We start from the raw sequence: 27,801 nt of genomic DNA on the forward strand, positions 1-27,801 counted from the left end.
GAGGAGGCAGATAGGAGACGCCACGGCCTTACCTGCTCCGTGGCCCACAGGTCTTTTCAAACCCTTTTTTAACTCAGGTGAAAGACCCCCTTTCCTAAGCTGTTTTATCCCACATCGGGAACGGTTTAGGCCTCCGCTTGTCCGCTTGAGACCACAGACTCCGGAGCTGCATTTTGTACGGTGTCAAGGGCAGGCATGGGTGTAGGGTGACCCTATGGAAAGGAGGACCGGGCTCCTGTATCTTCAACAGTTGGAGAGAAAAGGGAATTTCGGCAGGTGTCCTTTGTACACCTGCAGCACCGGGTGAAATTCCCTCTTCATCACAACAGCTAAAGCTGCAGGAGCCTTGCCCTCTTTTGTATCGGGTCACTGAGGGCCCACACACCGACATGGGCCCACAGGCAAACCCCTGGGAGTGGTTCTTCCTTTTAGCCATTGCAACCTGCTTTTTCGCCTGCCTCTCGCTCTGGTCCGGGGAGTGAGAAGGAGGAACGGGAGAAGCCACGGCCGACTTGCTCCCTGGTTCTGAAGCAAGCAAGCATGAGGAAGAAGAGAAGCAAGAGCCGCGTTACGTTTTATTTATATGCTTGTGTGACCCAGAACTGTTGCACACCGACCACCCTGGAATCCTTTCAATGAAGGATGGTGAAGGTTAATGTCAGGCCTGTTCAGACAACACGCTAAGCTGTGGTTAAGCCACTAACCCTCTTGCAGAAAACGCTTAGTGAGTGTGTTTAAGCCGTGGTTATGTAGCGTTTCCACGGCATCATGGGCACATGCCTGGTGGGAACATGGAAGAAGGCCTTCTGGGTAGCTGCTCCAAGGCTCTGGAACTTTCCAAGACCAGCTACATGTGGAGGCAGCCAAAAACATTTTTGTTCCTGCAGGCTCTTGCTAATGGGTTGGGTTTTTAATTTGTGGCTTCCCTTTTAATTTTTTTTTAATGGCCTGGTTCAAACAACACGCTAAACCATGCTGCTTAACCACAACACGGTTAATGGAATGCATTAAGATTAATGTATCCCCTTAACCATTTTGTGGTTAAGCAGCATGGTTTAGCGTGTTGTCTGAACCAGGCTGTTGTTTTAATATTAGAGGTGCTTTAATTATATTTTTTAACTTTTGCATATTTCTGTTTATGTGTTTTAATTGTATAAGCTTTGATTTTGTAAAGCTGCCTTGAGTACCAGTATCGAGGGAAAAAGCGGGATACAAATATATTCTTATAATAATAATAACAATAATGGTTTGCAGGACACACTAAGTCATAGTTTATATGACACGCTAAGCCGTAATGTTTAGCTCAGAGGGATTCACCACTGTGGCTTAATGTGTCATCTGGACAGGGACCTATGAATGAAAATGGCCGCATTAACACCAGGCCTTTCTGCCAATTTCCACAGGGGCGGAATTTGAGGTTGCGCTCCTGTCTTGCTCCTGCGAAGAGGGCCCGGGCGGGCCGCCATCTTGCAATGGACAACGGTGTTCCCTCCGAGCCTGGGGGGAACTCTATGCCTTTGAATTCATGAATGACGGAGCGCTCCTTTCTCCCTCTTTCGTGAGCCACCGAAAGTTGGACGCTTCTGCTACTTTGCTCAGGCGTTTCTGGGGCAATTGCTTTGCCGGGGGGAAGGCCCTAAGTCCCCCAGGGGCAGAAGGATGGGTGACGTATTGTGAAGGGCAGCTGGTGAGTGTCGTGCCCTCGAAGCTTCGGGGCAGCTGATGTCCCATGTGGCTGGGTATATGGGTAGGGCCAGCCTGAGGTTTCAGCCAGAACCAGCCAGAACTCACATGGAGCTCTATTTTGGTGCCTATGGCAAAAGACAAAATGGCGCCCCACATTCCATGTACCCAATGGCGCAACTAGGTAATTTTAGACCTGATGGTTTTGTGGGAGCCCCTATGGACCAGGGATGGGCAGAAATTTTATGTTTTGGACTTCAACTAGGGCCATCTTCCATCAACTGCCTTGAGAAAAGATGATGATTTTACAAAATAATATTGATATTGTTTATGACTTTATTATTTTTGTGTTATTCGAAATCCGCCCTGGTAGGATTCGTATCCCGAAATAAAAATGTATAAATAAAATTGATTACAATTCAAATAATGTATGGATTATCTTTCATTTTTTTCCTAGCAAGGGTTTGTCATTGTCCGTGGTGAGAAGGTTCACATTAGGCCTGTGAGAAGCCAACACCCAACCCTGTGGATGGACCCAGGTCTTCCCAGCCCTCATGTCATCTTCAGGACTCAGGAGAGCGCCACGACAATGGCACAGACAGGTAAAAGGTTTTCTTGAACCAAAAAAGGGCTGGTCTTGAATGTAACCTGTGTTCTGTTGAGCCCTTTGGCCTGAGGTTCCTTCAGGATAAAATTAGTTCTGTTCCAGAGCAAGCAGCCTGTGGCTTCTTCTCCTCCTCCTTGTGACCACTGCCATTGTCTAGGCCGAAGTGAGAGGCAGGTGAACAAGCAGGTTGCAGTGGTGAAAAAGGAGGAGCAACCCTAAGGTGCTCTTGTCTGTGGGCCCCTCGGCAAGTGCCCAATCGTGCCGACTAGATCACATTGTCCCTGCTCCAGAAGTGCTCCTATTTATTTTATTTCATTTTATTTATTACATTTTTATACCGCCCAATAGCTGAAGCTCTCTGGGCGGTTCACAGAAATTAAAACCATAATAGAACAACCAATAGTCTAAAAACACAAATACAAAATACAGTATAAAAAGCACAACCAGGATAAAACCACGCAGCAGAAATTGATATAAGATTAAAATACAGAGTTAAAACAGTAAAATTTAAATTTAAGTTAAAATTAAGTGTTAAAATACTGAGTGAATAAAAAGGTCTTCAGCTGGCGACGGAAGGAGTACAGTGTAGGTGCCAGGCGGACCTCTCTGGGGAGCTCATTCCACAACCGGGGTGCCACAGCGGAGAAGGCCCTCCTCCTAGTAGCCACCTGCCTCACTTCCTTTGGCAGGGGCTCACGGAGAAGGACCCCTGTAGATGATCTTAAGGTCCGGGCAGGTACATATGGGAGGAGGCGTGCCTTCAAATAACCTGGCCCCAAGTTTTCCATTCAGCAATGAAGACCAGAAATGGGTTGTGTGCAGAACGCTCCTAAGGTTTCTTTCCATCCCAAACTTCTTGGTGTGCTATTGCAGAGCGAACCTTTCCACCTCGCATTCGCCGAGGGGCTGAAGCGGACGTAAAACACCTGGAGCTCCTAGTCGTGGTGGGCTCAGATGTCTACCGCTTCCACAAGGAAGACACCGAGAGGTACATTCTCACCAACCTGAACATTGTGAGTGCCTTTTTGGCTGGCTATGTTGTGTCTTCCAGTGATCATTTGGAAGCCTATATGCTTGACATGGTGATAAACTAGACATGATAAGATGCTCAACACTCAACAACATTATCCAACCTTTCTTTTAATTTTTTTTAATTGTAACATTTCAACCAAAGGAGGAAAACAAAAAAAGGTAGCTATATAGATTTGAATATAGCAATTTTAAGGCTTCTCTAAACGAGTTATTTATTACAAGCTTATGATTGGCTGTTTATGGCAGTTCCTTAGTACTAAAAGAGTAAAATTTAGCAATTTTTAATTCAAATTTTTTCTTCTCAGTGTGGGCTGGGGTGGAGGTGGAGGTCTGTGGAGTGAAAATTACAGACTTCCCATTCCAGTTCTAAATCTTTACAATCATAGAATCATAGAATAGTATGAATGAATGAACTTTATTGAATAAGTCTTCCGACCATTTCAAAAATCACATCATTAAAAACAGAATAGTATAGTCATAGAATAGTAGAGTTGGAAGGGGCCTACAAGGCCATCAAGTCCAACCCCCTACTCAATGCAGGAATCCACCCTAAAGCATCCCTGACAGATGGTTGTCCAGCTGCCTCTTGAAGGCCTCTAGTGTGGGAGGGCCCACCACCTCCCTAGGTCACTGGTTCCATTGTCGTACTGCTCTAACAGTCAGGAAGTTTTTCCTGACGTCCAGCCGGAATCTGGCTTCCTGTAACTTGAGCCTGTTATTCCGTGTCCTGCACTCTGGGAGGATCGAGAAGAGATCCTGGCCCTCCTCTGTGTGATGTCCTTTCAAGGCCTTTAAGAGTGCTATCATGTCTCCTCTCAATCTTCTCTTCTCCAGGCTAAACATGCCCAGTTCTTTCAGTCTCTCTTCATAGGGCTTTGTTTCCAGACCCCTGATCATCCTGGTTGCCCTCCTCTGAACCTGCTCCAGCTTGTCTGCGTCCTTCTTGAATTGTGGAGCCCAGAACTGGATGCAAGACTCTAGATGAGGCCTAACCAGGGCCGAATAGAGAGGAACCAGTACCTCATGTGATTTGGAAGCCATACTTCTATTAATGCAGCCCAAAATAGCATTTGCCTTTCTTGTAGCCATATCGCACTGTAACAAGATGTTACAGTCACTTGCTCTCTTCACTGACCCTGTTCAGAGGACACGCTAAGCCACGGTGGTGAAACATTTTGAACTAAGCATTATGGCGTAGCGTGTTGTGTGAACCATTCCTAACCATGGTGGCTACATAACTACGGTTTAAACATGCTCAATAACCATTTGCTGCATGAGGGTTAGAGGCCTAACTATGGCTTAGCGTGTTGTCTGAACAGGCCCACTGTAAATCAGCTAAAGTGTTTGTTATTTTAAAGTTCATAATCTTGCCCTAAAATCTGTTTCGGATATTCCCCCCCCCTTCTCTACAGGGAGCAGAGCTTCTTCGAGATGCTTCACTGGGAGCTCAGTTTAGGGTTCACCTGATCAAAATGATTGTCCTTACACAACCTGAGGTAAAAATAAGCAAATAAATTGGGGACTTTCCAGGCCTAGAGCCATGAAGGCCTGGGAAGGAAAAGCCAATAAAAATGGGTGTGTGCATAGAAATATTCTGAGGGAAATCTCACACATTTTTCCTCAGGGTTTTTGGGGAAATTTGGGAGGGCTCATTTCCAGTGGTTGGGTGCTGTTCATTTCTTTTATTGGTGTGTTTTTAATTGTGCTTTAAATTTCTTTGTTTTAATTATTGTTTTAAGAAACTTGCTTTAGTCTTGGTTCTTATTATTCTGTCTTTCTTTCTTTTATTTCATTTTAATACCAGTCAATAACCAAAGCTGAGTGGTTCGCAAAAATTAAAAACCGAAAACACAACATGATAAAACTTAATTATCAAGTTTTATTATATAAAAAAACTAAAACGGGACACCAGTTGAATAAGAGACAATAAAACGCTAAAAAGCATACAACTAGCACAAAAACATTGTAATTATTATCGTCATTGCAATATTTTTGTGCAGTTAATGCTTTTTAGCATTTATTTTTTGGTTTTTATATTTATAAACATAATTGTTAGCCTCTTTAGCACCACTTTTGGATGGAAAAGCAGAATATAACTTTAAAAAGTCTTTATATAAATGAGCATCATTTGTGGGACCTGCTTCCAGCTAAAAGACTTGCTTGGGCTATGACTTCGATTTGGCTTGCCTGAGTCGCTCAGGGTAAAATACAACAAAAATGCTGGGTTCACACAACACACTAACCCGCACTCAGTGGTTGAGTGTGAATTGTTGTCGAACCGTGGGTTGTTTCTCGAACCATGGGTTAGCGTGTTGTCTGAACCCAGGACATTTTCTACAAAGTGGCTTGTTAACCATGCAGTTATCTTTTCAAACAAGCCACCTCAAGAAACATGATTTGTTGTTGGGTTGTTCACGGTTATTTTCAGGACCCATGGTAACAAATTTCTATTATCTTTGGGAGCCATGATAACTCATCTCTAGTGTCTTTGGTTCAACAAACAACTCATGGTTCAATAACAATCCACACTCAACCACTGAGTCTTGGTTAGCGTGTTATGTGGATCCAGCTGCATCCTACTTAGAGTAGACCTATGCTGTACTTATGGTTTTAACTTCTGTGAACCGCCCAGAGAGCTTCAGCTATTGGGCGGTATAGAAATGAAATAAATTCATCCCTGAAGTCCCATTTCATTTCAATGGGTCTACTCTAATTGGGACTTCTGTTGGATTTTACCCTCTGCGTCCACTTTCTCTCCAGGAAGGCATTGCTATCTCCGCCAACATCACTTCCTCGATCATCAGTCTTTGCGAATGGGCCACGAAGGTCAACCCTGAGAACGATTCGGATCCTTACCATGCAGATCTTGTTCTGTATGTGACCAGGTAACGACGCTCCTTCCTGCCTTTTTGAGTCATGTGCAATGGGCAGCGGATGAAAACAGGCCAAAGGGTGGGCCAAGGTTTTCTCCTCCGCCATGTTCCTGTGACCACAAGGTGATTAGCAATAGTGTGGAGGAATGCCCACTGCTGTAGCATTGTCGGGCTCGCTTAAGATAGTCAAGTTCTGATTTCAAAAACTCTGCCTTCTTGGACAGCAAATAGAGCCAGGATGGAACCTGATATGTCGCAGGCAGAGTATGCTAGAACTGAGCATTTGTTTTTCAGACTCCAATGATGGTTACCTGAATTAGATGAATGATTACTGACCAGTAAATTACTGACTTTCATTTGGAATCTTGTTGGTGCCTGGATAGGAGACCACTGGGAGCCAATTAAAAAGTGCCTACAGTACTAATTGGCCAGAGAGGCCCTGGTCATGGTCCCTGGGGTGCAGTGACCTGAGACAGGGCCTTCTCGGTGGTGACACCCCAAATTTGAAATTTCTTCCCCAGCCAAGTATGGTTGGCCCCCACATTGTTGCATTGTAGGTAACAACTGAAACAAATCTGTTCACCCCAGCTTTGGAGTTGTAACTTGGCCGTGGGACTTTACTCTCTTAAGATTGTTTTTAAAGATGGTCATGATGGCTGGGGAAAATGGGAGTTGTAGCCCATCACATCTGGAGGGCACCAGATTGAAGAAGGTTGGCCTAGAAAGTGTTCTCTCTTTCTCTGTTTACTTCAGTGTTCTTCCTCTTTGCCTTGTTCTCTTCAGGTTTGACCTGGAGCTCCCTGATGGGAACAAGCAGGCGCGTGGCATCACCCAGCTGGGCGGGGCCTGTTCCACCTCTTGGAGCTGTGTCATCACGGAGGACACAGGATTTGGCTTGGGAGTCACCATTGCCCATGAGATTGGACACAGGTGAGTGGGCAAGGAAGACAAGAGGCCCAGGAGAAAGTCTCTAGTATGTTCAGGGAGCATGGTAACTCAACTCTAGTAACTTCGGGGGCCATGGTAATTCGTGTTTAGTATCTTGGGAGGCCATGGTAACTCCGTTTTAGTGTCTTTGGGGCCCATGGTAACTCTAGTATTTTCAGGACCCACGGTAACAAATTTCTAGTATCTTTTGGGACCATGGTAACTCTAGTATTTTCAGGACCCACGGTAACAAATTTCTAGTATCTTTGGGGGCTATGGTAAGTCATCTCTAGTATTCCTGGGGGCCATGGTAATTCATCTCTAGTGTCTTCAGTGGTCATGGTAAGCCATTTGTACTATCTTCGGAGGTCATGGTAACTCAACTCTAGTGTTTTCAGGACCCACGGTAACAAATTTCTAGTATCTTTGGGGGCTATGGTAAGTCATCTCTAGTATTCCTGGGGTCCATGGTAATTAATCTCTAGTGTCTTCAGTGGTCATGGTAAGCCATTTGTACTATCTTTGGGGGCCATGGTAACTCAACTCTAGTGTTTTCAGGACCCACGGTGACTAATTTCTAGTATCCTCGGGGGGACATGGTAAGTCATCCCTCCACCCCACCAAGCTAGCTTCGGAGCATGAAGGGGGGCTAGTGATCCCAAAGATCAACTTGACAGAGCGCCCATTTCCATTTTCGTTTCTGTTTTTAATGCAGCTTTGGGATCCAGCATGACGGAGAATGGAACCGATGCTCCGGGAGCGGACATATTATGGGCTCCGAAGGTGGGCAGAACAGTGTGGACCTGACTTGGTCTGTGTGCAGCAGGGAACAACTCTCAGCCTTTGTCAGGTAAAAACACCGAGCTGGTGTTCATTCTGTTTCCCTTTTTTGGGGGGGGGAGGGGAGGTGTTCTATTGGACACATACCTGATGGCGTGGGAGGCAAAGGACAGCCAAGAGAAGCCACAAATAGATACTGCTCAGAGGACTTTGGTACTCATGACACCCCACCCACCCCCATGATGCCGGAGCATTTATTTTATTTTTATTTATGCATCTAAACTCTTTTTGTCCTCATCCTCCTCTGCAAAAAGCCTCCCGGTGTGGCTAACGTACAGTCAGTAAAGCAAGGCCATTCCCTGCCTGCAGGCTTGCAATCGAAAAAGACAACGGTACATGAGGAAATAGGGATACGGAGGGCAAAGGAAAAAAAATGGTTGTTTTTTTGGAATGCTCTTGCTTTCCCTTTCATCACCCTCAGTAGGATGGAGCCCAGGAACGTTTTTGTATAGGTCACATCTTAACCCCTCTGAAGCCATTTTAAATGAATAAAACAGTGGGTTTTTTTGTGCTTCTCTGGACTAACCCGCAAGCTGTGTGTCTCGTGGTTTTTCACCAGTACAGGCCAAGCAAGCTGCACGGATGACCTGCCAGACCTCAAGGGCGGGATCCCAGGAGGGAAGCCAGGCTTGTATTATGGGGCAGACGAGCAGTGCAAAATCGCCTTTGGGGCTGACGCCACAGCCTGCACTTTTGCCGCACACGACATGGTAGGTAGGACGCTTTTCACTGGGTTGATGCAGGCTGTGCCCCCCTGCTCCATTACATCCTCACAACAACCTTGTACGGTAGGCCAGGAGGTTGTAACAGGAACCTGGACGTCTCTCCCTCCTTCTCTCCCTCCCTCTGCCCCTTCTTTCTTCTAATTCCAGGACATGTGCAAAGTTCTCTCTTGCCACACGAATCCAGCCGACCAGTACAGCTGTACCCGGCTCCTTATTCCCCTCTTGGATGGTACCGAATGCGGGATCAACAAGGTAAGAGCGTCTTCTGAGAAAGAGCGGCAGTAGAATGATCCAATGGGACTCCCGGTTGGGAGCGCAAGGCAGGAGGATCAGGTCCCACCTGGGATTCAGCACAGGTGAATCCAGGGAGAGGTTTGGTGGTAGTCAAAGATCTGGTTCGCACATAATGACAGCCCATGGGTGAAATTTTATTTATTTCATTTCATTTCATTTCTATAGTACCTAGTAGCCAAAGCTATATTTCAGTACGGTATGAAATATAAAATATGGAAGCTTAAAACCATAATGTAAAAGTGCAACCTGGAAGAAAGGAGGAGGGTCTTCTCTGCTGTGGCACCCCGGCTGTGGAATGAGCTCCCTAAGAAGGTTCGCTTGGCACCTACATTATATGCTTTTAGACGCCAGGTGAAGACCTTTTTATTCTCCCAACATTTTAACAATCTATAAATTTTAAATAACATGGTTTTAAATTTGTAATTTTGCATTGCTGCTGTTTTTATCTGGTTGAGCTTTTATATTGTATTTTATATTATGGTTTTATACTGTTGTTTTATACTTTGAATGGTTTTAATTTTTGTGAACCACCCAGAGAGCTCCGGCTATTGGGCGGTATAGAAATGTAATAAATAAATAAATAAATAAAACCTAACAGCAATGCAGAGATTTAAACTGCAGATTTAAAACATCAGAGTTAAAAGGTTAGAATGATAAAATGCTAAAAGACCGTGGGGCGGGGGAAGGTCTCCGTCTGGTGTTGAAAAGAGTATAATGTAGGCACCAGGCAAACTGCTCCAGGGAGCTCATTCCACAGCCGGGGTGCCACAGCAGAGAAGGCCCTCCTCCTAGTAGCCACCTGCCTCACTCCCTTTGGCAGGGGCTCACGGAGAAGGACCCCTGAGGCAGTGTGAACAAGAATAACTGGGAAGACAACCCCCAGTGATCTATTTTATCGACCTATTGTTAACGTTTATATCCAGCCTGATTGGCTAAAAAAAGCCGCCTGGGTGGCATACAACCATTCGAAGCGATAAAACCTTAACCCGATTTAAAAAACGAGAGCGTTAAAAACATGAAAGCGACATCCAACGTGGAAAACTACCCTGTTGCAGTGGTGCTCGAAGGGCCGCTGTAGTTCTCTGGAAGACCTGCATCCCGTCGCGATGGTCCACGGTCACTGGTCTAGCTGGACCGCCTTCACCGCCTGCTCCCGGAGCTGCGGAGGGGGAATTGTGGCCAGGCGGCGGCAGTGCAACAACCCCCGGTGAGTAAGGCAGTGATCTCGCCAAGCTGGGATGGGCCCCCCTCCCGCTGCAGTTAGGCTGATGGGTAGTGTCGGCTCTAGGTTTTGGGGGGCTCTTGGGTGAGGCACGCTTAATGGGGCCCCTCCCTCAGTGAGCCTGCCTTCTCACCCCCATTTTCACTGGCTCCTCTTGCCCCTCCTCTCTTCCTCCTCATGAGTCCCACTTGCTTGCTTGGCAGGCAGAGAGCCAGGGAGGCCGTGGCATCTCTTTCTCCTCCTTCTCACCAGGTGGGGAAAGCCTGCACAGAGCGAAGGCACTGTATGAAGGAGCCCTCCTTCACTCGGCACCTTGGCCAGGACAGCTCGGCTTGCCCAATGCCTTGACCCTTGGGGAGGATGCGGGGCGGGAAAGATAACACGGAGAGGAATCCTTGCGGTTACCTCTAGTGATAACTCAATTGGGAGAGTGAGCAAATTGCATGGGAATCCCCGCTGTTATCTCCGATGACTGATTGGAGATAACCGCAAGGCTTGTCCTCTCTGCTGGACTTTAGTGGCGGGGCTTCTGGGAGGTGTCTCGCTTGAGTCCCAGCAGGCCGGATGGGCTTGGTTTGGTGTGCCACATTTGGCCCGAGTTTCTGCATCCCTGATATAAAGCGTGAGCTTCCCTCAACAAGGCTGTTCGGTAGCCATCTGGCCTGGGCTGGCAAGCATCCTGCCTGCACTCAGAAAGAAACCTCATGTCAAGGACTGAAGTCTGATGTGTCCGTTTTTGCATTCCTCCTGCTGCCACACATACAAACAGGGCCGGCCCTACCATGAGATAAAGCGAGGCGTTTGCTTCAGGTGGAAATAGGCGACAGTCAGCTTTTGTACATGGGATGGGAGGGGACGCCATCTTGTTTTTGGCCTTGGGGGGCAACATTCATTGGGCTGGCCCTGCAGACAAAGGTGTCCTCCTCTTCCAGGCCAGCTTTCGGCGGTCGTCAGTGCGAGGGGGAAGAATTGCAAGCGGAGATGTGCAACGTGAAGGTAGGTGGCGCTTTAGAGTTGTACACATTTTGACCTTGCAGAGCAGCATTTTGACCTTTCTGAATGGGAAAAGGTGTGGAGAACTGGTGTGGGGCTTGTCTCTCCTTCCATAGCCCTGCCAGTTGACGCAGCTGGATTTCATGGACGAACAGTGCGCAGTGACGGACACGAAACCGCTTTACCTCCGTCCGGAGACCCCATCCTTTTATAAGTGGATTTCGGCTGCTGGCTATGCGGAAGGTAATCCCCATGAGCATCTAATTCTGTCCCTCAGCCTCCTAATCTCCCCTGACTTCACACTGTATGCACTACAAATCTAGGTACTCGCTAGGGACGTCTGCCAGCTAGTGGCTGAAGATGTTGCTGCAGCCTTCAGCCACATGGACACATTTAAATTAATTAAAATTAATGAATATGTTCTCAAAACAAGGCAACACCATGGTTCACACCGTAGGGGTCCCTTAACGTGCATGCAGAGTTTCGTGTATCTAGATTTCATGGTCTTGGCATCATGGTGCTGATTGGCGGACAGACAGACACACATCCCCTTTTATTATGATAGAGTCCAAATAGAATCAGCAACAAAATGTTGCAGCATGAGGTGCTTCTGTTCAGGCTGTTCCATTCCATTTCCACTCCCACCCAATTTTCTGCCCCCTAACAGTCAGTGTTCATTTTGCCTGTTTTGGGGTGTGTCTCCACCCATCCCCTATAGTTTTTTTTTGCCCCCTACGGTTTTTTTATACTTCTTCAAAGCTTCAGGAATCCCCTGTGCCTGCTGATACCTCCTTGTTGTGTGCAGGGGTGATGCCGTTTTGGTTATGGAAGCAGCGGCCCTCACACTTGAACACCAGAAATAGAGGGAACGAATCATTAAATTCAACATACATTTACAATGTGGTGTAGTGGCTAGAGTGTCAGACTGGGAGTCGGGAGATCCGGGTTCTAGTCCCCACTCAGCCATGGAAACCCACTGGGTGACTTTGGGCCAGTCACAGACTCTCAGCCCAACCTACCTCACAGGGTTGTTGTTGTGAGGATAAAAATGGAGAGGAGGAGGATTATGTACGGCGCCTTGGGTTCCTTGCAGGAAAAAAGGCGGGATATAAATGCAATAATAAATAAATAAATAAATAAACAAACAAACATACAGAGCACTGTAGGAAGAAAAACAGGCCCTGGTCCCAAGGAGCTTAGAAAAATCCTGAAAGTGGACGAGACGACAGAAGGGAAAGAGAAGGGTACCTCTCCATCATATTTTGCTTGTGACCTTCTGGACGTATCCTCCTGGCCTCTTTTGAGACAGATAACTGAACCTGACGGACTTATTTTGATCTGATTTAGCAGGTCATTTTCCAATTTTCCCGTTTTTAATGGTGGGTTCCTTTCCATTGTGGAAACAGGAAGCCCTTCTTTCCATCCTGGCTTCTAAGGGATGGGGAAAAGCGTGTTTCCTGTTTCATCCCAACCTGGGTTCTCCATGGACCTTTCTCCCCTCTTCAGGAGACACCATGTGCAAACACATGTGTAGGGCATCCGGGAAGAATTTCATGGTGAGCCGCGGGGACCGATTCGCAGACGGGACGAGGTGCGAGCAGAACAGCCCTGCGGACCAGGGAGCCCTTGGCGCCTGCGTGATGGGCGGTTGCAGGGTAAGGACGCCAGCCCTGCGGAGACAGCCAGCAAATGCTCTCATTAAAGCAAGACAGTCCCGGGCTACAGGGACATGACACACAAGGAAAAGGGGACAGGGCAGAAAGAGGGGGTGGGGAATGCCGTCATCTCTTAGCAGGGCTGGTTGGAATTGCTCCACTTCCCTTAAAGTACTAAAGCTTTGAGCCAGCCACGAATGGAAGTGTTTCCGTGCAGGTGTTGGGGTCACATTTTGAGCATTTACACCACCACCACCCCGTCAGTATCCCATCGTTGGGCCGATCCCGCCTCCGTCGTTTCCCCAAGAGCCGTTTGTAAACTCATCCGTTCTCCCCCGTTGCCCAGGTATTTGGGTGCGACGGCAGGATGGATTCCGGGAAGAGGATGGATGCGTGCCGAGTGTGCGGCGGGGACAACACGACGTGTTTCAGTGTGAAGGGCTCTTACACCGAAGGGAAAGCCAGAGGTATAGCGCGGTTCCCGCTCGCTCGCTGCCTTTGCCTTCCGGCAGTTATTCCAAAGTACTTTCTCATCCAGTCCTTAACAACATGAGAAGAGTCCTGATGCAGGACCAGACCAAGGGTCCATCTAGAATCCAGCACTCTGTTCACACAGTGACCAGCTGCCCACTGGAAACCCACAAGCAGTTGAAGAGGGGTTAGAAAAATGGTAGTTCTGTGCTTTGCAAGTGCAAAAATACACGTGCCATCTAAAGGCGCCACTCCCGCCCACCCCCAAAAGACCATGAAGTCCAGGGTCTAAAATTACCTGCCTGCACCACTGTCTTTGCAGTAGGAATTTATGTATGTATATATATATATTTATATCTCCACTCTTTTTCTTTTGTCCCCTTCCCCAGAGTATGTTACTTTTCTGCTGCTGTCTCCTCACACCACCACCGTCCATGTGGTTAACCGGAAGCCGCTGTTCACGCACTTGGGTGAGCGCAGCGATGTTTGGGGTGAATGCTGCAATTGGGTTTGCAAAAAAGACCATCATAAGAACATGAGGAGAGCCCTGCTGGATCAGACCAAGGGTCCATCTAGACCAGCATTCACCTACAAGCAGGACATGAATGCAACAGCACCCTCCCACCCACGTTCCCCAGCAACTGCTGCACATGAGCATATGGCCTCTGATACTGGAGGTAGCACATAGCCATCAGGACTAGTAGCCATTGATAGCCGCCTCCTCCAGGAATTTTAAAGCCAAATTCCATAATTTAACTGTGTGCTGTGTGAAGAAGTCCTTCCTTTCATCTGTCTTGAATCTCCCACCCATCAGCTTCATGGGATAATGACCCCGTTGGGTCCTAGTATTATGGGAGAGGGAGAAAATTATCTCCCTCTCTACATTCTCCACACCAGACATGATTTTGTCCACCTCTATCCTGTCTCCGCTCAGCCTCCTTTTTCTCCAAGCAAAACAATCCCAGCTGTTGTAACCGTCCCTCCTAGGCAATATGCTCCAGCCCTTTGATCATTTTCGTTGCCCTTTTCTGCACTGGTGGGGGGTAGGCCTGCGGCAAGTGCCCCACCGTGCCCGCCCTTGACGCCAGCCTTGCTCGGTGAACAGGCTGTGCGACGTAAGCAACAACCGCTAGGCATCCGGGCCTTCCTTGTAGTGGCCCCTTAGAACATTGCAAAGAGCACGTCTAACGTCCTGCTTCAATCGTCTTAACTTGGCAGCTGTGAGAAATTGTGACGTGCTGTGCTTTCCTTCTAGCTGTGAAGGTCCAGGGGCGGTACGTGGTGGCTGGCATGGGCAGTATCTCCTTAAATATCTCCTACCCCTCCGTCGTAGAGGACCGCCGGATCGAATACAAAGTCTTCCTCACCGAGGAGGACCTGCCGAGCTCGGAGGAGATTCGTGTGGATGGACCGGTCGAACAGGACATAGAGATACAGGTAAGTTGGCGGAGTCTGAGGAAGGAATGTGGAGCTGGGCTGCTCAGGTAGCAGAACCGTCCCTGGAAGCATCTGATGAACAGGACTAGAGCATTGTGGGAAACTCCACGGGGAGCATCTCTGTTTTAGAGCTTTATCACACCAGGGTTATACTGTGCAGTCACTGCGAATTGCGTGCAAAGGACTCCGAAGTTTTCCAGTTTATAATCTGCTTTAACTGTGAAGTGCTCCCAGGCATCCTGCTTTAATTCTGCAGTAAAGCCAAAAGACCTGCGCTATTTTGCTACTAGTTTTGGAGCGAATCATTTGTTGTTTTCCGAGCGGCCGCTGGGGGTGCAGGAGCAGGATTTGATATGGTTAAAGAAAAATGAAACAAACGCTTACATCTGCGTAAGTTTTAAAGATAAAGGCATCAAAATTGGCACAGTAGAAGAAATTAAGGAGAGCTTTAAGCATACCAAATTTGAATCGGATTGGGTCATCCGTTGATGTTTTAATGATGTTTTACATTTCCCCCCTTAACCCCATTACCTGGTATGCAAAGGATCTCAGGAGCGCTGCTGCCAGGGGTGTGATTTAGCTAGCAACAATAACAACGACAGCTTTACGCTGTAGGGGATAATTTGAGGGAAACAGGTATGTGGGATGAAGCTATTAAGAACATGCCTTGATTGCATAATACTTGATGACTTGCAGCCCCACGGATGAACCATGATCCTGGTCTGGATGAGGCCACCGTGGGCTTACATTAAGTGCAGTATCCCATGTTAGTCCTACATAGAGTAGACCCGTTGAAATGAATGGGGCCTTAAATTAGAATGGGCCTTAAGTTGTGACTAATTTAAGTCTCCTTCATGTCAATGGGTTTACTCTACATAGGACTAGCATTCGATACTACCCTTAGTGCAAGGGCACGGGAGGCTCATCCAGATGGGGACCACTGCAGGCAGGTTGGGAAGGTTTAAATTTTTCCAGCCCCCAAAAATTCTCTCCCACCGTGGAGGCTATAAAGAGAGAACAATGCCCTTTAACCCCACCCCCACCCCCGTTCCTTTTCTTTCTAGGTCTACAGGAAGTATGGGAAGGCGTACGGAGGTACCACCAGCCCAGACATCGCCTTCACCTATTTCAGACCGAACGAGAAACGGGCCCACGTGTGGGTTCCACAGCTCGGCCCCTGCTCGGTGACCTGCGGGGAAGGTGAAGTGTGTTATTACTCAAGAAGAGTTGTTGTCTTAGCAGCACGCAGAGGCCTTCTGAGGCTGGAGAACGTGATGCAGTGGCCGCTTTGACCACCTCTTCATCTCTTGTTTGCAGGCGCTCTGCAGGTCAGTCATTCCTGCTTTGACCCGTCGAGAGGTGAAATAACAGGTGACTTCCATTGTCTGAAGACCCCAAAGCCCCCTGCTAGGTGGGAGCCTTGTGCTGTGGCCCCCTGCCTGCCTCGGTAAGTAACGGCTCCTTCTGCTAGTCCGCTACACGGTCTCCACGGGACCCACATTCATTAAAACAAACAAGCAATCCTCACTGTGGTTGTGTCTCTCAGAACGCTTGTACTTTCAATGGGAGGCAAATGATGAGGCTTACTAAGTAATCCACAAAGCTTTTATTAAACAACAGACGTCTCTTCAACCTGAATAGAGTCTACCTCTTTGAAACGACCCCCTAGGCAAAACCACGCAAGACAATTCTCTGTTCAAGAAGAATAGGAAGCTACTGCCCGTAACTTTAGAGTGCCTGGTGCGGAGGCTGGTTCTGGTGTAATCGAACTGACTTTCTCACGCCTTCCTTCCGCCCCGTGCGTTTGGGCTTCTGGAGGACCCTAGCATCAGCTAGCTTGTTGGGACGCTCTCCTCCGGAAGAAACCTCACTTCCCACTGAGTGTGTAGGATTTGGCCTTGAGGAGACAAGCTCTGGAGAGGGCTGACTCCCAGCTGGGGAATCGCCCGTACAGGCTGGCTGGTGTCTGGCGCTGCGTCTTTTAGTTCTGAATCTGATTGATTACCTGAAACATCTTCTCCCGAAACAGGGGCAGTAGAGTTAGACATGACAACTGCTAACATGAAAAATGCCAAAGCAGGGTCTCTTCTTCTGATTCAAAAAATAAATAAATCCCTTGGACTTACACCTGCTCCGGGCCCGGCCTCCTCTGCCAGTTATTTACTTGTGTTTGTTATCATATATTTGTTCAGTATCTGAACCATGTGAGCAATTGGTTTTGACCTTGCTGCCCCAATCCAAGAGCCATTTCTTTGGAAAGACGCCCCAAGTTGTGGTCCCTGAGGATTACCCTTGCGGGAGTGCGGCCTTCGATATCAACAAGTTTCCCCATCCCTAGGGTAGACAGTGCTGAAGGTGAACCAGTGCTCTGACGAGGCAGCTCCGTAGAGCCATCAATATCTTGACAATAAATATGAGTTGAGTTGGGAGATGGATGTCGGACGAAGCAATCTCAGGGGAACGGCTCTGTGCGAATCCATGGAGAGCCATGGGCTGCATTAATAGAAGTATAGCTTCCAAATCACGTGAGGTACTGGTTCCTCTCTATTCGGCCCTGGTTAGGCCTCATCTGGAGTATTGCGTCCAGTTCTGGGCTCCACAATTCAAGAAGGACGCAGACAAGCTGGAGCGTGTTCAGAGGAGGGCAACCAGGATGATCAGGGGTCTGGAAACAAAGCCCTATGAAGAGAGACTGAAAGAACTGGGCATGTTTAGCCTGGAGAAGAGAAGATTGAGGGGAGACATGAGAGCACTCTTCAAAGACTTGAAAGGTTGTCACACAGAGGAGGGCCAGGATCTCTTCTCGATCCTCCCAGAGTGCAGTACGCGGAATAATGGGCTGAAGTTACAGGAAGCCAGATTCCGGCTGGACATCAGGACAAACTTATTGACTGTTAGAGCAGTATGACAATGGAATCAGTTACCTAGGGAGGTTGTGGGCTCTCCCACACTAGAGGCCTTCAAGAGGCAGCTGGACAAGCATCTGTCGGGGATGCTTTAGGGTGGATTCCTGCATTGAGCAGAGGGTTGGACTCGATGGCCTTGTAGGCCCCTTCCAACTCTGCTATTCGATGATTCTATGATTCTATGGCTGCCCATCAGCGTGGACAATGCCAGGCTAGATGGACCAGGGTCTGACTCAGGATGAGGCCGCTTCCTATGTCCCTATGACATCCCGAGAATCCAGACGAGAAATCCGGTCGTGATGAAGTCCACTCTGTGATCGCCCCTTTCCATTCCCATCTAGCTGGGTGGAAGCCGAGCCAGGTCGGTGCTCTGCCGTTTGCGGCTTAGGGGTCGCCCCACTGAACTCGTCTTGCGTCCAGGTCCATGATGGGCTGGAAACTACGGTGGAGGAGAGCTTGTGCCCGGCGGGTGAGAGGCCCCCGGCTTTTGTGTCTTGCACGGTGAACATCTGCCCGTTGGGATGGAACACGGTACGTAGTGGTGTATAGGCCCCGGGTCTCCCTGCTGGAGACGCCAGAATCAGTGTATGCCCTGTGTAATGTGTAATTCCGCTCCCCAAATCCTTACCCTGCAGTGAGACATTCTGTTCTTGCTGTCTTCTGAAGCAGGAAGACGTGCCCTACACGAAGCCCTCTGAACCAGTTTGGCCCCATCTGGTTGGAAATTGGTCAGGGTTCGTCTGGAGCCCCCTGGCTGGAGAATGCTCTGTCACCTGTGGACGAGGTGAGGTGCTTTCATCGTCGTTCCTTGTCCATTAATGATGTTTTTGATCAAATATTAAATACTGGTGTTTGTGTATATGATTCGTGTGTTTAGCTGATTTTTTTTTTTAAAATACTCCATTGTTAGCCTTTCTATCTTTCTCGTGTGTGTGTGTGTGAGAGAGAGAGAGAGAGAGACAGACAGACAGACAGACAGACAGACGACACACACACACACACACACACAGTGAGGGAGAGACACAGACAGAAATACACAGTGAGAGAGACAGACAGACAGACAGAGTGTGTGTGTGTGTGTGTGTGAGAGAGAGAGAGACAGACAGAGATACACGTGTGTGTGAGAGAGAGATACCAAGAGACACTCTTTCAAACTACTTCTATACTTCTATGAAATAGGTAAATAACAACATTTATTCCAACCCCCCTTTCTTTCCAGGTTTGATGTTACTGAGTTATGTTTGCCTGGTTTTTGACACCAAAGAAGAAGCGCAGGAGGACCATTGTAACCAGACACTGAAGCCATCGAGCCGGCTGGAAACGTGCAATCCTGGGCCGTGTCCCCCAAGGTAAAACATGTGGAAGGCGCACGGTACAGCTCAAGAATCTTGTCTGGGGAAAGGGAGGCTAAGGGGAGACATGATAGAGGTGTACAAAATGATGCATGGTGTGGAGAATGTGGGTGCGGAGACATTTTCTCTCTCACCATATAGAAACAGGGAGTTGGAAGGGACCACAAGGATCATCAACCCTCTGCAATGTGCAGGAAAACCAGTTAAACCATCCATGGCAGGTGGCTGTCCACTCCGGCCTCTTCTTAAAAACCTCCAGAGGTGGAGAACCCACAACCTCCGTAGGTAGACTGTTCTACTGTTGTACAGATCTTCCCGCCAGGAAGTTTTGCCTTATATGTAATTGGAATCTAGGTAGCTGTAAATTAAACCCATTATTGTGTGTCTTAATTTCTGTGGCAAAAGAAAATAGTCCTTGACCGTCTTCCCTGGGGCACCGGGTATCCCATGGAGGCGAATGGTGGGAGATTCAGGGCAGATAAAAGGAAGTCCTTCGTCACACAGTGAATAGTTAAGCTTTGGAATTCACAACCACAAAATGTAGTGGCGGCCACCAATTTGGATGGCTTTAAAGGAGGATTGGACAAATTCGTGGAGGAGAAAGCTAGCAGTGGCTACTAGCCCGGACGGCTCTATGCCACCTCCAGCATCGGAGGCGGTGTGCCTGTGTACACCAGTTGCTGTGGAACATGGGTGGCAGAGTACTGTTGCACTCATGTCCTCCTTGTGAGTTTTCCATGGGCATCTGGTTGGCCGCTGTGTGAACACAACAATGGACTAGATAGACCTGATCAAGAACAGTGCTTATGTGCTTGAAGGAAATTATAAAAACGACCCGCTTTTAATGTTTTGAACTGGTTTTATGTATTTTATTGTTGTAAGCCGCCTTGTCAGGATTCTGCCCTGAAAAGTGACCAAGAAAAGTTTTAAATAAATAAAAAAAACCTCTGAGTTTACAAGAGGATCCTTGTGTGGTCACCTGGAGATAGTTCCTACTCGCCACAGGCGACCAGGTGAGTGGCTTTTCATAATCATGAGTGGTTAGAGAAAATGGCCATGCCTGATTCTGGTTGTCCTCTGCTTTCCTGCTTTCTCCAGGTGGGAAGTGAAGGAACTTTCCCCATGCCCCGTGACCTGTGGTGGAGGGAAGATACCTCTCTTGATCCGCTGCGTCAGGCAGGATATAAACGCAACCCGGACTCTTCCTCACTCCAAGTGTGGCAGAATTCACAGGCCAGCCAGTAGCAAGGAATGTGCTACTGATCCGTGCCCAGCAAGGTGAATGCTAAGATTTTTGAGGATGGCGTTCACGTAGGTATACCTTTAATGGCTTCTGGCAGGGGTATTGCCCAATGGATTTCCCAAGCAACAATTGGTTCTTCTCTGTTGTAAAGCAAAGTTTTTTCCGGTGGCTTGGTCCTGAATGGGCAATGAAGACCCGTTGGCTTTATAAAACCCATCGAACGGGTTGATTGATCCGATTGATCAACACAGCCGCCTGCATTCGTGGGCCTCTCCTTGGGGGGAAGAAGCGAGCCTGGTGGCTAGCACCTTGGATTGCTCCTTGGAGTTCTGGATGGTTCTGACTGAAATCCAGAATGGATTTTCAGCCCCACCGAAATCGGAGCCACCAGCCTGACCTGCCCCAATGTGGGGAGCTGATTTTCAGGGAAGCCCCCGCCCCCGAGCCGTGTTGGTGGCCTTCACTTATGTCAGGACTAGGCCTCGGCCTTGAAAACAGGCTCTGTGGCCACGGTTTCTTAACCGTGCGGGGACATACAGTTAGGGTGACCCTATGAAAAGGAGGACAGGGCTTCTGTATCTTTAACAGTTGCATAGAAAAGGGAATTTCAGCAGGTGTCGTTTGTATATATGGAGAACCTGGTAGAATTTCCTCTTCATCACAACAGTTAAAGCTATACTGCAGCTATACTGTGACCAGATTTAAAAGAGGGCAGCTTTAACTGGTGTGATGAAGAGGGAATTTCACCAGGTTCTCCATATATACAAATGACACTTGCTGCAATTCCCTTTTCAATACAACTGTTAAAGATACAGGAGCCTGGTCCTCCTTTTCACAGGGTCACCCTAATACAGGAGCAGGGCATGTGTTGCTTTTAACAACTGGCTTCTGTCATCCCCCAAGGTGGTTCTACAAAAACGGCACTTGCAGCTCCAGCTGTGGCGGAGGCGTGATGCGGAAGGTCCTTTACTGTGCGCGGGAGACGGGGGAGAAGGAGGAAGAGGAAGAGATCCTGCCCGGCGCGCACTGTGAGCGTTTGCCTCGCCCCGAAGAACAGGAAGCGTGCAACCTGGAGCCCTGCCCCCCGAGGTCATTGGCTGCTCTCTCGTGAAACCCGTTGGCTTTGGAGCAGGGGTGTTGGTGCTCAGGCCCACGGGGCCACATCTGGCCCTCCTGGTATTCCCCAGAAGGCCACGGCCCTTTCTCCTCACCACCCATTACTTGGTTTTCCGGCTTTCGTACAGGTTTTTCTCCATTCTAACAGGTTGAAAGGCTTCTGCTTGGGTATCTGCTTGAGAGTTCTGACTGAAATGTGGAGCGGATTTGCCGCCCCATTGAATCAGAGCCTCCACTGTCCGTTTAGCTCAGGGTCAGGCCAACTACCGCCCTCCGGATGTTTTGGACTGCAATTCCCATCGTAAGGGGAAGTCCCTTACAGATCCCCATTGTAAGGGGAAAACCTCACACCCTGAGCCCCAGACAGTACGGCCAATGGCCAGGGATTATGGGTTTTTTAGTCCAATACATCTCAGGATTTAGTTTAGATCGAGGCACGGTGAGGAAAAAGCCGTGGGCACGTGTGTGTTTCTTGTCTCTCATGGACCTGTTCTCTCCTCGCCCCATGTCAAGGTGGAAAGTGATGGCGACCGGCCCGTGTTCTTCCTCCTGCGGCCTCGGCATAGCCACGCGGTCAGTCTCCTGCGTACAGCTTTCCGGAGGCCAAGAGGTCGTGCTGGCCCAAAGCAGGTGCCCGGAAGCGGAGAAGCCCCCGTCGAGCGTGCCGTGTGTCATCCGGATGTGCCCCTATGAATGGGGATTCACCCAGTGGACCGAGGTACATTCCTAGGGCTGAAATGGAATTCGGAAACGCTCCGGAAACAGTCCCGCCCATTGGATCTTAAATTCCAACACCGGCCGTCAGCTTTGAACTCTGGGTTCCTTGGGTGACCACCAAGGGGGTTGAAATCCAGCGTTCTGTTCACCCATTGGCCAACCAGCTGCCCACAGGAAGCCCACAAGCAGGACATGCATGCAACAGCACCCTCCCACCCATGTTCCCCAGCAACTGGTGCACACAGGCGTACTGCTTCTGATTCTGGAGGTGTAGCACGGAGCCATCGGGACTAGTAGCCATTGATTGCTTTCTTCTCCAGGACTTTATCCAACCCCCTTTTCAACCTGTTCAAATTGGTGCAGACCATCTTTTGTTTACTTTGCTCAAAAACACCCTGGGTTTGGTTTACTCATTATTATTATTATTATTATTATTATTATTATTATTATTTATATAGCACCATCAATGTGGTTGGATAAAAACGTAAGATTTGTTTCAAATAGTGGGGTGGGGATGTGTGTTCTTGCCGGAAAGCGGTTCTGGCTGTTGTCCTGGGCTCCTCTCTCACATAGAATCATACAATAGTAGAGTTGGAAGGGGACTACAAGGCCATCGAGTCCAACCCCCTACTCAATGCAGGAATCCACCCTAAAGCATCTCTGACAGATGGTTGTCCAGCTGCCTCTTGAAGGCCTCTAGTGTGGGAGAGCCCACAACCTCCCTAGGTCACTGGTTCCATTGTCGTACTGCTCTAACAGTCAGGACGTTTTTCCTGATGTCCAGCCGGAATCTGGCTTCCTGTAACTTGAGCCCATTATTCCGTGTCCTGTCTCTGGGATGATCATAGAATCATAGAATAGTAGAGTTGGAAGGGGCCTATAAGGCCATCGAGTCCAACCCTCCACTCAATGCAGAAATCCACCTTAAAGCATCCCTGACACATGGTTGTCAAGCTGCCTCTTGACTGCCTCTAGTGTGGGAGAGCCCACCACCTCCCTAGGTAACGGGTTCCATTGTCGTACTACTCTAACAGTCGGGAAGTTTTTCCTGATGTCCAGCTGGAATCTGGCTTCCTTTAACTTGAGCCCGTTATTCTGTGTCCTGCACTCTGGGAGGATTGAGAAGAGATCCTGGCCCTCCTCTGTGGGACAACCTTTTAAGTATTTGAAGAGTGCTATCATGTCTCCCCTCTGTCTTCTCTTCTCCAGGCTAAACAGGCCCAGTTCTTTCAGTCTCTCTTCATAGGGCTTTGTTTCCAGACCTCTGATCATCCTGGTTGCCCTCCTCTGAACACGTTCCAGCTTGTCTGAGCCCTTCTTGAATTGTGGCGCTGTTAACAGTCACCGCTATGTTTCCTTCCTCCAGTGTTCTGTGACTTGTGGAACCGGCATCCAGAGACGGCAAGATTTCTGCCTCAACCCCCAAACCGGGGCCCGGGTGAACCCCGTCCTGTGCATGCGCTCTCCGAAGCCCATGATGGTGCGAGCCTGCTCCGTCGCGGCCTGCCCCGGACAGGCTGCAGAAGATGTGATTCTCGGGCCGGATCTCCGGCCTCGGCCTCCAGACCGTCTGACGACTACCGCGGTTACCATGGTTCCTGGAGAGCCGAGATACAGGGCTGTAGATCTTCCACCACTCGGTGGACCATCTCCTTCCGTGACACGCTCTGAGGTCATACCTGGGATGGACGATGCTGAGGAGAATAGTTATGTCGTGATATTTCTTCTTACGGGCTTCTGATTGGATGTTGGCTTTAGTGTTGCACATAAGTTGTTCCGGACACAAGCACTTCTCCCACCTCTTGGGCAGTAAAAAATTAAATACCAGTTTTCTGTCTTTTCATGGCACTTAAAACCAGCTGTCTGGCATGGGTTTTTTTCCCCCCTCTTTTAAATTTTTTCCCTTCCTTTTTTTAATCTATTAACCAGTAGCCTAGACCAAACACGGTGGAGAATATTCAGAGAAAATTCTGCCAAGCAGCTTTTATTTATTTATTTAATTTATTTATTACGTTTTTATACCGCCGAATAGCCGAAGCTCTCTGGGCGGCTCACAAAAATTAAAACCATCATAAAACAAACAGTCTAAAAACACAAATACAAAATACAGTATAAAAAGGACAACCAGAATAAAACCACGCAGCAGAAATTGATATAAGATTAAAATACAGAATTAGAACAGTAAAATTTAAATTTAAGTTAAAGTTAAGTGTTAAAATACTGAGAGAATAAAAAGGTCTTCAGCTGGTGAGGAAGGAAGGTGTACAGTGTAGGCGTCAGGCGAACCTCTCTGGGGAGCTCATTCCACAGCAGGGGTGCCACAGCGGAGAAGGCCCTGCTCCTAGTAGCCACCTGCCTCACTTCCTTTGGCAAGGGCTCACGGAGAATCATAGAATCATAGAATAGCAGAGTTGGAAGGGGCCTACAAGGCCATCGAGTCCAACCCCCTGCTCAATGCAGGAATCCACCCTAAAGCATCCCTGACAGATGGTTGTCCAGCTGCCTCTTGAATGCCTCTAGTGTGGGAGAGCCCACAACCTCCCTAGGTAGCTGATTCCACTGTCGCACTGCTCTAACAGTCAGGAAGTTTTTCCTGATGTCCAGCCGGAATCTGGCTTCCTTTAACTTGAGCCCGTTATTCCGTGTCCTGCACTCTGGGAGAATCGAGAAGAGATCCTGGCCCTCCTCTGTGTGACAACCTTTTAAGTATTTGAAGAGTGCTATCATGTCTCCCCTCAATCTTCTCTTCTCCAGGCTAAACATGCCCAGTTCTTTCAGTCTCTCTTCATAGGGCTTTGTTTCTAGACCTCTGATCATCCTCGTTGCCCTCTTCTGAACACGCTCCAGCTTGTCTGCGTCCTTCTTGAATTGTGGAGCCCAGAACTGGACGCAATACTCTAGATGAGGCCTAACCAGGGCCGAATAGAGAGGAACCAGTACCTCACGTGATTTGGAAGCTATACTTCTATTAATGCAGCCCAAAATAGCATTTGCCTTTCTTGCAGCCATATCGCACTGTTGGCTCATATTCAGCTTGTGATCCCTGTGGACCCCTGTGGATGATCTTAAGGTCCGGGCAGGCACATATGGGAGGAGGCGTTCCTTCAGATAACCTGGCCCCAAGCCGTTTAGGGCTTTAAATGTTAATACCAGCACTTTGAATTGGGCCTGGACCTGGACTGGCAGCCAATGAAGCTGGGAAAGGACTGGCGTAATGTGGTCTCGCTGACCAGTCCTTGTTAGTAAACGGGCTGCCCTGTTTTGTACCAGCTTTTCTTTTTCTAGGGTCGGGAGGGGGTGAGAAAACAGGAAGAGGGCAGAAAAAAACTCTTCCGAGGACGATCGGCTCCAGTTTTAGAGCAGAAGCGTCCCCATGGATTGCTGCTGTGTGTGGGTTGCTCATCCTTACTATCTTTGTGCCCTAACCTCTCCCTTTTCCATACAGGTGTGTGCGGGAGGCTGTTCCTCAATGCCACAGGGACGATCAACATGACCGGTGCGGGAGTCAGGGACTGCACCGCTGCCATTGGACGGCCCTTGGGGGAGGTGATCAGTTTCCAAGTGATGGAGGCCTCTTTGAACTGCAGCACAGGTGAGTGCTTAGCAGGATCTGTGGGGGTTTTTCCCCCCCAAACTCACCAGATGACTTTAAAACAGGTGTGTGTGTGTGTGAATGTCTTTCAACCCAAGGCCAAATCCAGCTACAGGAACCACATTCCAGTGGTGGGCAGGGCGAGAAGTGAAAGGGGCGGGGCTAAACTACCCAAAATACTGGGGAAATGGCAGGGCATAGTAGTTGGGGTGACCCCTATGGAAAGGAGGACCGGGCTCCTGTAGCTTTAACAGTTGCATTGAAAGGGGAATTTCAGTATTGGGCAAAAGGCGGGATATATTTTGTGTGCGTATGTATTTGTATTTGTGTTTTTAGATTGTTGGTTGTTTTTATGCCCTTCGTAGTTTTAATTTTTGTGAACCACCCAGAGAGCTTTGGCTGTTGGGCGGTATAAAAATGTAATAAATATATAAACGAATACAAATAAATATTATTATTATTATTTCAGCAGGTGTCATTTGTAGGCATGCAGCACCTGGTGAAATCCCCTCTTCATCACCACAGTTAAAGCTGCAGGTGCCCTGCCCTCTTTTGTATCTGGCCACTCTAGTATAGCTCCTGCAGCTTTAACTGTTGTGATGAAGTGGGGATTTCGCCAGGTACTGTACGCGTACAAGCGACCCCTGCTGAAATTCCCTGCTCTGTGCAACTGTTAAAGATACAGGAGCCTAGTCCTCCTTTCCATAGGGTCACCCTAGTTGTAGTGCATCACGTCTAGAAGGGAGCCAGTTGGGGAAAACTGGGATAAGTCCAACATGTTCTACCATCACGCTTTCCACCCCCCTCCAGGTGAGATGGTGCTGTTCTCCACCCGGATCATGTGGCGCGTAGGCTGTAAGAAGCTGACCGTCTCAGCCATGCAAACCAGGACCAACACCCTGATGGTGAGACAGCGCCTCCTGCAGCCTGGGAACGGAATAGTCCTTCGGTACAGCAGCAGAACAGCCTCGAGGAAACATCACCAAGGTATGTTGCCGTAAAATGTAAACATCAGAACATCAGAAGAACCCTGAGGCTGATCTGACCAAGGGCCCATCTAGTTCAGCACTCAGTTCTCACAGTGGCCCACCAGCTGTCAGCCAGGGACCAACAAGGCAGGACATGGTGCAACAGCACCCTCCCACCCATGTTCCCCAGCAACTGGTGCACACAGGCTTACTGCCTCGAATACTGGAGATAGCGCACAACCATCTGGGCTAGTAGCCATTGATACCCTTCGCCTCCAGGAAACAAATGCATCAGCAATTTCACGTGGATATTTCAAAGGTGGGTATCCACACGAAATTGTGAGAATAATCCACCCGGATTGAACTAAATTTTTGCTAACATAGGTAGAAAAGGAAGGGCGACAGATCTTGTTTTTACGGTGTTTCGGATCTGTGGCTTTGTTGGGCCAGGGAAAACTCTACAGCGATTCCTTGTCGTCTTCTGTTTACCTTTTCGCCAAGCCAGACTGTGACGTGCAACTGTTCGGTCCTCGCGGAGAGATCGTGAGCCCCGTGCCGTCGGCCATCAGGGGATTGCAGGTGGCTTGCAGGACCTTTATTGACGTGGCTCCACGGCATCGTATTGCCATCCACGCTGTATACGTGGCCCTGAGCGGTGGTCCTGCCAACCAGACACACTCCACTTACATCTCGGTGAGAGCCTTGCAGGGATTTGGGGTGCAAATTTGGGAGGCAGCGTTTAAACCCTTAAGAAATGTCAGCCAGTCCTTATGTTCTTTTGCCTGATGAAAGAAACGCCCAAGAGAGCGAGGCTGAGTTGGACAAAAATCCTGCAGAATTCAACAGAACGTCTTGCGATAAATGCCGCCCAACTGCAGCCTTGCAGGCATATCTGCCTCGCTGTAGCATATTGCTTTTGAATTGTCCCATTTTCCAAAGAGTGCTAAGGTTTGGGGGTGAATGGTAGGAGCATTGAGAATTCTGTTGGTTTGTTTAAAGTATTTTAAACCCAGCCAAAAAGGTTCGCAGAGTGGCTTTTATGCAAGCAGTAAAACAAGGCAGTCAACTACCACCCACGGGCTTTACAATCTAAAAAGACACGACACACAAGGAAAAAAGGATGAGGAGGGTAGAGGAAAACAAAACCT

The 27,801-nt window shown here is 48.5% G+C and overlaps 1 protein-coding gene across 4 annotated transcripts in view; it reads left to right on the forward strand.

Annotated features, from left to right (window-relative positions):
* The window catches only part of ADAMTS13 (ADAM metallopeptidase with thrombospondin type 1 motif 13), a 30,808-nt gene that overhangs the window by 2,206 nt on the left and 801 nt on the right, over positions 1-27,801 (forward strand). Inside the window, exons 3-30 of one of the 4 annotated variants that reach the window (XM_063144682.1) lie at positions 1,404-1,687; positions 2,141-2,285; positions 3,164-3,303; positions 4,735-4,818; positions 6,083-6,207; positions 6,979-7,125; positions 7,838-7,972; positions 8,522-8,672; positions 8,835-8,939; positions 10,037-10,188; positions 11,136-11,199; positions 11,313-11,439; positions 12,703-12,851; positions 13,198-13,318; positions 13,712-13,792; positions 14,578-14,759; positions 15,824-15,959; positions 16,077-16,206; positions 18,007-18,196; positions 18,332-18,449; positions 18,885-19,014; positions 20,116-20,295; positions 21,164-21,349; positions 21,890-22,094; positions 23,460-23,799; positions 25,539-25,685; positions 26,496-26,672; positions 27,159-27,346. In XM_063144682.1, the coding sequence (XP_063000752.1) occupies positions 1,404-1,687; positions 2,141-2,285; positions 3,164-3,303; positions 4,735-4,818; positions 6,083-6,207; positions 6,979-7,125; positions 7,838-7,972; positions 8,522-8,672; positions 8,835-8,939; positions 10,037-10,188; positions 11,136-11,199; positions 11,313-11,439; positions 12,703-12,851; positions 13,198-13,318; positions 13,712-13,792; positions 14,578-14,759; positions 15,824-15,959; positions 16,077-16,206; positions 18,007-18,196; positions 18,332-18,449; positions 18,885-19,014; positions 20,116-20,295; positions 21,164-21,349; positions 21,890-22,094; positions 23,460-23,799; positions 25,539-25,685; positions 26,496-26,672; positions 27,159-27,346 (4,319 nt within the window). Of the gene's footprint in view, positions 1-1,403; positions 1,688-2,140; positions 2,286-3,163; positions 3,304-4,734; positions 4,819-6,082; positions 6,208-6,978; positions 7,126-7,837; positions 7,973-8,521; positions 8,673-8,834; positions 8,940-10,036; positions 10,189-11,135; positions 11,200-11,312; positions 11,440-12,702; positions 12,852-13,197; positions 13,319-13,711; positions 13,793-14,577; positions 14,760-15,823; positions 15,960-16,076; positions 16,207-18,006; positions 18,197-18,331; positions 18,450-18,884; positions 19,015-20,115; positions 20,296-21,163; positions 21,350-21,889; positions 22,095-23,459; positions 23,800-25,538; positions 25,686-26,495; positions 26,673-27,158; positions 27,347-27,801 lie in introns of those variants that run through there. The other 3 variants (XM_063144684.1, XM_063144685.1, XM_063144686.1) reach the window with 3 other exon arrangements.

This window comes from Elgaria multicarinata, chromosome 19 (genome assembly GCF_023053635.1).
Source record: "Elgaria multicarinata webbii isolate HBS135686 ecotype San Diego chromosome 19, rElgMul1.1.pri, whole genome shotgun sequence".
NCBI classification, from domain to species: Eukaryota; Metazoa; Chordata; class Lepidosauria; order Squamata; family Anguidae; genus Elgaria; species Elgaria multicarinata.